A 10,684-nucleotide genomic window follows, 5' to 3' on the forward strand; every position below is an offset into this window, starting at 1 on the left:
GATATAATTGTTTTACAGGATGTTCTGCTTCCATGTGGATTGACAGCATTGCTTTCATGAGCTGCTGGAGGACACCATGGAGGAAGAGGGAGAGGGTCTATGATAGGCAGTTTGCCATGGCCCTAAATGGGCTTTTGGATGTTAATTCTTCCTGCTATATATCATGCAACTTTACAATAAAAATGAATTGCAAGCATCAGCCTTTTCTGTTTGATTGTGATCAGTGCAGTAGTAGTAAGATTGGTGTAAACCCAATGAATATTCTGACCTTCTAGGCAGAGTTCCTCTGTCCAGTGTCAGTGTTCTTTTGCCAAGTGTCTGTGTTCTTTTTCCCATCTTAATCTTTTTATTGGCCATTCAGATATGGCTTTTTTTTTGCAACTCTGCCTAGCATGCCAGCATCCCGGAGTCACCTCTTCACTGTTGACGTCGAGACTGGTGTTTTGCGGGTACTATTTAATGAAGCTACCAGTTGAGGCATCTATTTCTAAAACTAGACACTCTAATGTACTCTTGCTCAGTTGTGCACCGGGGCCTCCCACTCTTTCTATTCTGGTTATTGCCAGTTTGCACTGTTCTGTGGAGTAGTACACAGCGTTGTACGAGATCTTCAGTTTCTTAGCAATTTCTCGCACGGAATAGCCTTAATTTCTCATAACAAGAATAGGCTGACGAGTTTCTGAATAAAGTTCTTTGTTTCTGGACATTTTTAGCCTGTAATCGAACCCACAAATGCTGATGCTCCAGATACCCAACTAGTCTAAAGGCCAGTTTTATTGCTTCTTTAAATCAGAACAGTTTTCAGCTGTGCTAACGTAATTACAAATGAGTTTTCTAATGATCAATTTGCCTTTTAAAATGATACATTTGGATTAGCTAACAACGTGCCATTGGAAAGCAGGAGTTATGGTTGCTGATAATGGGCCTCTGTACAACTATGTACAGTTGAAGTCGGAAGTTTATATACACTTAGGTTGGAGTCAATTAAACTTGTTTTTCAACCACTCCACAAATCTCTTGTTAACAAACTATAGTTTTGGCAAGTGTGTGCATGACACAAGTAATTTTTCCAACAATTGTTTACAGATAATTTCACTTATAATTCACTGTATTGCAATTCCAGTGGTTCAGAAGTTTACATACACTAAGTTGACTGTGCCCTTAAACAGCTTGTAAAATTCCAGAAAATAATATCATGGCTTTAGAAGCTTCTGATAGGCTAATTGACATACTTTAAGTCAATTGGAGGTGTACCTGTGGATATATTTCAAGGCCTACCTTCAAACTCAGTGCTTCTTGGCTTGACATCATGGGAAAATCAAAAGAAATCAGCCAAGACCTCAGAAAAGAAATTGTAGGCCTCCACAAGTCTGGTTCCTCCTTGGGAGCAATTTCCAAATGCCTGAAGGTACCACGTTCATCTGTACAAGCAATAGTATGCAAGTACAAACACCATGGGACCACACAGCCTTCATACCAAGGCCTACTTACAGCCAGCAGCATACCACCCTGCATACCACTGCTGGCTTGCTTCTGAAGCTCAGCAGGGTTGGTCCTGGTCAGTCCCTGGATGGGAGACCAGATGCTGCTGGAAGTGGTGTTGGAGGGCCAGTAGGAGGCACTCCTTCCTCTGGTACTCCTTCCTCGGATAAATATAAAATACTGCTCAGGTCGGAGAAGTGTTCTGTCTCCTAGAGATAAGTGTACTTTGCAAATCAATCACAGAACAGCAGCAAAGGACCATGTGAAAATGCTGGAGGAAACATTTACAAAGTATCTATATCCACATTAAAACGAGTCCTATATCAACATAACCTGAAAGGCCGCTCAGCAAGGAAGAAGCCACTGCTCCAAAAAAGCCAGACTGCAATTGCACATGGGGACAAAGACTGTACTTTTTAAAGAATTGTCTTCTGCTCTGATGAAATAAAAATTAAACTGTTTGGAGGAAAAAGGGTGAGGCTTGCAAGCCAAAGAACACCATCCCAACCGTGCAGCACGGGGGTTGCAGCATCATGTTGTGGGGGTGCTTTGACAAAGTCAAGGTATTGGACTGGCCATCACAAAGCCCTGACTTCAATCCTATAGAAAATATGTGGGCAGAACTGAGAAAGCATGTGCGAGCAAGTAGGCCTACAAACCTGACTCAGTTACAACAGTTCTGTCAGGAGGAATGGGCCAAAATTCACCCAACTTATTGTGGGAAAATTGTGGAAGGCTACCCGAAATGTTTGACCCAAGTTAAATATGTTACTAAAACAAACCTTAAACACTCTTGACATGTTAGCGAGTTATTACATTTAAATTACTCTTTTTTATCATCAATAACATACCTGAAAAAGGGGAGAAAGAATCACGAGAGTGAAAGGTTAATGTTTACTCATTGAGAACTTTTAGTGCAGTGAGAAAATGACCGCGAATTCTCCGTGAACTTGAGTGGAGACCAGAGCAATCGATCTCAGGCTCATAGATTAAGTGCATTTAGTACATCACAGATTAACACTTTTACCCACGACAACATAAAGTAATCAACATAACGTTTACACATTCCTCTCACAATTCGTACCCTTTGAATGCTTGACGGATTTTAACACAATTATATAAATGTTATCAATCTATCAACTAATACTGAATGCATGATCTTCGTAACCTTAGATGTTTTACGATCCTCACATACTATGAATTTAATAATACTTAATGTATAACAGGCTATTAGTATTTCCTTTAACCTGTCACACTGATCCTCACTACCCTAAGACAATGAATTTTTACTAGGATTAAATGTCAGGAATTGTTTAAAACAGAGTTTAAAAGTATTTGGCTCAGGCGTATGTAAACTTCCGACTTCAACTGTAGATATTCCACTAAAAACCTGCCCTTTCCAACTACAATAGTTATTTACAACATTGCCTACACTATTTCTGATCACTTAATTTTAATGGACAAAAAAGGCTGTCAAAAACAAGGATATTTCTAAGTGACCACAAACTTTTGAACGGTAGTGTGTGTATACATCTTTATGTATATTTGTTAAGTATTCCATGCTAAAAGGTGGGCCACGTTCCTGGTACCGGTTATCCTGAATTGAGCTCAAGAGTTTACCAAAGTCAACTCAAACCTGTTTCGTAGTACACCCTTCCAGAGGGCGACATTCTGATTTTGGTGAGTCTATGATCCCTGCTGTCTAAGTCCTGTGTTACAGCGTCATCGTTTTTAAATCATTTGTTGCCTAGCTAGTCAGCCAAGTTTTATACCTTAATCACCATTAATTTAAGTCGTCTCTCCTGCTGTGCTAGATCTACTTCATCTCTGATCCCACCTTGGGATGTATGATGAGCATAGCTGAGAAGGTCCATTATAGAATGAAATAGAACACTGCAAGAAACATCACACTGACTGGATTCTTTTCAGTCGAGGTCATTTTATTCATTTCCAAGACAAGTGCAGTGGAATAGGCCTAATTCAAGGCAGCAAGAGCACACAGGACAAATTAAACTACTGCCTGCTGCTGAACACACGTATAATACATCAGAAAGCTTTAAGGGACTAGTTCAACTTATTCATTGTTGAGAAGTTAAAATGTCAGTGCCATTTGTGTTGGAATCTTCAGTCGACAGCAGCGGTGTTGAAATCTTCGATGGTGTAATAAATGCTAAACTGTGCATTGTTATTCTGTGAAAGACAGGACATGAACATGGTTAGAATACAGCACGAGAATGACTGCATTTAAAAAGGCAGCCCAACTCTGATATTTTTCCTGTCTCTGTGTGTGCATGTCTTTACCACATTGATAGAGTTTGTTAAGGCGTGTTATGTCCAGGGGGCTCAGGTGATTTCTCTGTCCAATCTGGACTCCACTCTTCTTGGAGCCGATAGTGGGGTTCCGGTTTGATGAGAAGTAATATCTGCCAGGAGAAACCCAACAACGGGGGATTAGAGGACTTGCTACTTTAACACAAGGACTGCGTCACAATGCCACCCTATTCCCAATATAGTGCACATAGTTTGACCAGAGCCCAGGTAAAAAAGTGACCTAAATAGGGAACCATTGGGTACGCACCGGGAAATGTTACTGGAGCTGGATACTGTACACAGGCCCAGTAAAACTAATATTTACTTATTGCCAGCAGTTTAAAAACAAGGTGAGTAAAATTAGGACTTTAGTGGGAATAAGGAGGAGAGGAATGTGACTGACGTTCCGTAGTGCATTATGGAGTCGTAGTCATAGGGCAGGTCCTGAGTGTCTCCTTTCTTCACCTTAAAGTTACCTTCTTTTCCTGGAAGTTAAAAGAGTTACAAGAGGCAGATGTGACTGGTGGACACTGCTGGGTGTGAATGTGATAAGGGAATGAAAATGGAAATGTAGACAAGTTGAGATGGAAACCATTAAGTTGAACCTCTAGCAGGAGGAAACTCTACAGGATTCAAGGCATGAATATTTAATCTTACCTAATGAAACCCATTGCGGGTGGTAATGTAACAAAACTGCCCTCAAAAACGAGCTTACATGTTATCCCAGGATACCCATTACAGGTGGCAACTGTAAAAGGTATATTTTACACCAGGATACCCATTACAGGTGGTAACTGTAGATGACAATGTAGAGTTATTCGCGTCAGGTAAATTTAGTGAACAAGGTTGCTGCAGTCACGCCAGGGGAAATTCGCAGGAGTTAACAAATTCAGTTAAATTCTACATCATTGGAAATGAGTCTATAAAATCCATAGTTATGCATAGTATTGGTCTCAAACTGAAGAACGCTGATGGTTACTGGTGTAAGATTCTCTCTGGTGTTTACAGAACTGGTGCTGTGAGATTAGGATAGCAGGATTCAAGGCTGCTATGATATTAGGCTATCAGGACCTGCTTAGACAAAGCAATTACAACAGTAGAGAAAAGGCTTGCAATGGATGGGGAAATGAATGGCTGCAGTATTTACGTTTTAATAAGTACATGATAAATGGAACGTTAAGGCATAAATGTATAAAAGACTATACTTCTTTTAAACTAATGTTGTTCTGTCCTTGTGCTGTACTGTCTATTAAATGTTATATAGCGTTTCATGTTGTGTGGACCCCAGGAAGAGTAGCTGCTGCTTAGGCAGTACCTAATAAAATACTAAATGTCAATAGTTATTCTATACGGTCTTCACTCCAGACCACAAAAAGCTGAATCTGGTATGTTAGTGTTGGGCTGGTACAAAAGCCTGCACACTGCAGCTCTTCCATGGGACAAATTGACCAGCCCTGCCCCTGATCCACATGCAATGCCCGTGAGGTGGTTTAGTATGTTGTGAGTTACCTGGGACCACATTGTCCCACTGTATGGTGACGTATTGGTCACGGTCTGGCCGTGTGTGCTCGTGGTGCAGGCCCAGTGCATGCATCAGCTCATGACACAGGTTCCCCACGCTACAGACTCTACCGAAGTACAGAGACTGGGCCCCGCCCTGAAAACCTACATACGACGCACAGCTAGAGTTAAGTGAAGAAAGATAAAGGTGAGAGAAGCGGGAGGAGAGAAATGGAGGAGAAAGAGGGGATATGACAGGAAGAGAGAAAAATAAAGGATTGAACACAGGAAAAGGAAGGAGAGGTTGTGAGTTAACTGTAAACTGCTGGGAAGGAGAGAATGTGTTAATGTGCCCACTTTGGACTCACCCTGTCCCAGAGATGAACTCGATGTAGTTCATCTCATTGGTGTATTCGTGGAAGAGGATACACGTTCGGTCTGAAATCATCTTGAACGCTGCTAGTATAGTTTCCTTTCTGTCCACTGTGTGGATCAGAGACAATCTACCATTAGACGGTGCATATCATTCTCACTATATTAGAAAACATCTAGTGTTACAGTGTTCATCTCTCCTACTGTATTCGACACTCACCCAGATAATCGTTGATCTTGTAGGGGATAGAAGTGACGCCTTCATTCTCAGGCCAAAGTGACTTCACAGCTAAGCGGTCTTCCTGTAGGACAAAACACCTAGTCTTAAATCCAGCTGTCGCTAGAGAGTATAGGCCTCAGATTAATTAAATTGTTATTTCTGCATTTCCCCCTTTGAATGTTTTTAAATTCTAAAATGGTAAAACTATTTCAGTATTAACTTAAATGACTAAAACCAGACTAAGTATGTAGAACAAAAAAAAGAAGATTGGAGCAATATACAGTGTACTTTCCATGACAGACTGACCAGGTGAATGCTATGATCCTTATTGAGGTCACCTGTTCAATCAGTGTATATGAAGAGACCGGTTAAAGGAGGATTGTTAAGCCTTGCAACATGGATCATGTATATATGCCATTCAGAGGGTGAATGGGCAGGACAAAATATTTAAGTACCTTTGATCAGGGTATGGTAGGTACCAGGCTCACCAGTTTGAGTGTGTCAAGAACTGCAACGTTGCTGGGTATTTCACACTCAGTTTCCCGTGTGTGAAGAATGGTCCACCACCCAAAGGACATCCAGCCAATGGCAGTCCAGTGGTCGAAAATGGGTGACACGAATTGTGCAGAGCAACAGACGGGCTACAGTTATAGTCAATTGACAGTCCAGTAAAACATTTGTGACCTAAGACCCAAAAAATGCTCAACTCGTAGAACCTTGACACAAATGGGGTATGGCAGCCGACAACCTTACAGAGTTCCACTTCTTTCAGCAAAAAAAAATGTTGCAGTGGACTAATGAAACACTGGACACAGGAGAATTGGAAAAACGTCTGGTCTGATGAATCCAGTTATTTTTGCAATTTCACGCTGATGGGAGGACTAGGGTATGAAGAAAACCACATGCATCCATCATGATGTTTGTCAACATTGCAGGCAAACACATAAGCCATTCTAGTTAAATTTGTCTTTTGTTTCTGTTAGTCTTTAGTGAAATGGATAGAAGTACAGTCTGCTGTCATTCTGATTTAAGAAAATTACTCCTGCTTATTATGAAGAAAAAATACATCTGTTTAACTTTGTAAACTAAAAGGTGTGTTTAGAATTATTTTTGTTGTATTAATGCTATTTAATCTCTCCTCAGACTAATATTATTCTGTTTGTCCTGTGGGTACCTTTGCCACTGTTCCACCCCTTGTGTATTGCGCTGTCATGGTGTATTTGTAATGGTGTGATGCTGTGGGGTGCCTTTTCATGGCACACGTTGGGCCCCATGATAAAAGTTAAGCAACGTTTGAATGTCTGAACATAATTGAAAATTAGGTGCATCCCTTCATGGCAGCAGTGTATCCATCTGTGAATTGATTTTTTCAGCAGGATAATGCCCCATGCCACAAGACTAGGATTGTCCAGGAATGGTTCCACAAAGATTACAGTGAATTCAGCTTAGTGCAGTGGCCTGCCCAGTCACCAGATCTCAATCCAATGAAGCATCTGTGGGATGAGATAGAACGAGCTATTTCGGATTAGAGATCCACTACCAGCCAACTGGGCACAATGGTGGCAAGCATTGAGGAAATCATGGGGCCAGCATTCCTGTGGAATGCTTGACACCTTGTAGAGTCCATGCCCTGAAATTGAGGCTTCTCTGAGGGCAAAGGGGGGTGCAACTCAATATTAGGTGTTCCTAATGTTTTGTAAACTATATATATTTTAAGATCCTTTAGAAGAAAAATAAATAAAATCACCAAAAATAAACTAAAACCGTGCCATTGGCAACGCCCACTACGATTTAAATTGACATTGTTGTCACACAATAAATCTATTATTTGCATGACTCACTGTGCAATAGTGTTTAACATGAATTTTGAATGACTACCTCATCTCTGTAACCCACACATACAATTATCTGTAAGGTCTCGAACAAGCAGTGAATTTCAAACATATTTAACTACAGCAACCTATTGGTTTTCAAATAACTTGCATAAGGCACCTATTGGTAGATGGGTAAAAAGCAGACATTGAATATCCCTTCGAGCGTGGTGAAGTTAATAATTACACTTTGGATGGTGTTTCAATACACCCAGTCCATACAAAGATACAGGTGTCTTTCCGAAGTCAGTTGCCAGAGAAGAAGGAAACCGCTCAGGGATTTCACCATGAGCCCAATGGTGACTTTAAAACAGTTAGCCTTTAACGGCTGTGATAGGAGAAAACTGAGAATGGAACAACATTTTAGTTACTCTACAATACTAACCTGATTGACAGTGAAAAGGAAGCCTGTACAGAATAAAATTATTCCAAAACATGCATCCTGATGGCATCAAGGCACTAAAGTAATACTGCAGAAAATGTGGCAAAGCAAATATCTTTTTGTACTCAATACAAAGTGTAATGACAGGCAAATCCAAAAGATTACCGAGTACCACTTCATATTTTCAAGCATAGTGGTGGATGCATCATGTTATGGGTATGCTTGTAATCGTTGTGGACTGGGGAGTTTCAGGATAAAAAAAGAAACGGAATGAGCTAATCAAGATCCTAGAGGAAATCCTGGTTTAGTCTGCTTTCTACCAGACACTGGGAGCATAATTCACCTTTCTGCAGGACAATAACCTAAAACACAAGGGCAAATCTGCACTGGAGTTGCTTACCATGAAGACAGAATGTTCCCGAGTGGCCGAGTTACAGTATTGACAAATCTACGGCAAGACCTGAACATGGTTGTTTAGTAGTGATCAACAACCAATTTGACAGCTTGAAAATTTTTGAGAAGTTACACAATCCAGATGTGGAAAGCTCTTAGACTTACCCAGAGAGACTCACAGCTGTAATCGCTGCCAAAGGTGCTTCTACAAAGTATTCACTCTGGGATGCGAATAGTTGAGATATTTCTGCATTTCATTTTCAATAAACTAGCAAACATTTCTAAAACATTTTCACTGTCATTATGGGGTATTTTGTGTAGATGGGTTTGAATTTGTATTTTATCCATTTTGAATTCAGGCTGTAACAAAATGTGAAATAAGTCAAGGGGTATGATGCTTTCGGGAAGGCACTGTACCAGCTTCTGGTATACACAGACTGAAACTAATGACTGCAAAATCGTTTAAGGTTTCTTTACAAGACAGAATGTTGAATGAAATTACATTGAAACTTACTCTACTGGTGGTCCGTGGTGTTGATCCTTCAGATGGTTAAAAATATCCACAGGAAAGTACTGTTAACACAACTTTGAAGAGTGGCGGTACTGAAGTTGAAATTGCTATCGCCTGGCACTTCAGTTAGTATGCATGCATTGTATATTTTCCTGTGGATATATTGGCTCAAATTTCAACCATCTGAAGGACCAATATCATGGACAACTGGTAGAGCAAGTTCAAATGTAATTCTGTTCAACAATCTGGCTTGAATGATTTTGCAGTCATTAACTTCAGACTGTGTATACCAGAAGGTGGTATCAATCTGATTCATCAGCCTAAAAGATGCAGTAACAGGACAGCAAGCAAGGATAATAGACTCACCGAAACCAGAATGTCTCCCTCCGTGACGGCAAGGTCAAACTGTAAGTCCTGTGTAACAGAGAGAAAGGGTCTGAAACAACCACACTGACATGTACTAGTTACAAGTCACTACCTCCAGTGCCATTAAAGTCCAGACCTCATTGTAGAGGTCCAGGATTGTGCGCTTCATCTAATGAATGCGTTACCTTCTCTAGTTTCAGGCGTTTTAACCCAATCATTTTGTCTGTGGCGTGTCCCCATTGAGGCAGTAGAACCTAAAAGGAATTGTGAACAAACTCATTTTGTAATATCATTTTGTTTATTGATAGACAAGCCATAAACTTGAAGACAACAGATTGAATTGTTTCTTTGGGCCCCATCATCCCAAGTGACTGACTTGAAAATCACAGTATAGGCCTACCTGTGGCAGAGAAAGTCACATTTGTAGAATTGTTGATGGGGTTTTTAGAATTGTCCACTGAAACACAGAAATAAAATATTACAAAGTGGAACAGTACAATAACAGTTTTGCAGTACAGCTGGCCTACATTAAATAAAAACATGGAAAACAGATAACAGGCCTAGCTTTCAGCCTATCACCTAACAAAATGACTGGTCCCAAATGCAGGCCTGCCTACCTGTGGCAGGGATAGTAGCATTTGAAGTAGTAGCATTTGTGAAATTGGTGATCGGAACACTGCCCACTGAAATACACAAAGGTAACATAATACATGTTACATAACATGAAGAACCGATTCGCCTGCCCTACATCAAATGGAAAACACTCAAAAGCAGGATGTCACAAAAACAAAATGGCTGGTCCTACCTTGGACAACCCAGATGAGAATCAGAAACCAAACCATGTTGCAGCAACAATTGTCCCCCAAGATTTGGAAAAAAAACAATCAAAGAAACCTCACAAACAAATGTGTGCAATAGCTCTCCTTCCAGTCAAATAGTGGGCAGGGCAGTAATCACAAAAGAACAGGTGCATTCTCCTTCTTCTCCTTCTTCTTCTTCGGTGAGGTTTAAAGACGGTTGGCATCCACTATGTTGCATTATCGCCCTCTACTGAACTATTGTATGAATCCATTACACTCCGTTATACAAAATGGTATAAGGGGAAACGTGAAAAAATCCATACAAATATATATTTAATGACCCTACTAACTGACCCTACACTCATTAAAACCCATCACCTTATTCCACTACTTTAACCCTGTCTTATCCTACCCCAGGCCAACGACCCGAGAGGGCGCGACACTACTACTCAAAACACCCTGTAACTCTTCTGAAAT

At 40.6% G+C, this 10,684-nt stretch overlaps 1 protein-coding gene across 1 annotated transcript; it reads right to left on the reverse strand.

Annotated features, from left to right (window-relative positions):
• Positions 1–3,401: 3,401 nt before the first annotated feature.
• LOC129836194 (low choriolytic enzyme-like) lies at positions 3,402–10,425 on the reverse strand. Its single transcript, XM_055902048.1, has 10 exons — positions 10,213–10,425; positions 10,025–10,090; positions 9,808–9,864; positions 9,593–9,661; positions 9,408–9,457; positions 5,885–5,966; positions 5,661–5,775; positions 5,302–5,474; positions 3,784–4,277; positions 3,402–3,672 (listed from the first exon to the last, which is right to left on the reverse strand). Exons 1-9 carry the CDS (start codon positions 10,247–10,249, stop codon positions 4,153–4,155), a joined length of 774 nt encoding a protein of 257 aa, XP_055758023.1. The 5' UTR covers positions 10,250–10,425; the 3' UTR covers positions 3,402–3,672; positions 3,784–4,152.
• Between the last annotated feature and the right edge of the window lie 259 nt (positions 10,426–10,684).

This window comes from Salvelinus fontinalis, chromosome 37 (assembly GCF_029448725.1).
Source record: "Salvelinus fontinalis isolate EN_2023a chromosome 37, ASM2944872v1, whole genome shotgun sequence".
In the NCBI taxonomy this organism is placed as follows: Eukaryota; Metazoa; Chordata; class Actinopteri; order Salmoniformes; family Salmonidae; genus Salvelinus; species Salvelinus fontinalis.

Coding starts and splice junctions, on each gene's coding strand:
- LOC129836194 (XM_055902048.1), bottom strand. CDS start 10,249: ATGGTTTGGTTTCTGATTCTCATCTGGGTTGTCCAAG. Junction 9,865..10,024: donor TGCTACTATCCCTGCCACAG/GTAGGCAGGCCT, acceptor TCTGTGTTTCAG/TGGACAATTCTAAAAACCCC. Junction 5,967..9,407: donor AGGGAGACATTCTGGTTTCG/GTGAGTCTATTA, acceptor TTTGTCCTACAG/GAAGACCGCTTAGCTGTGAA.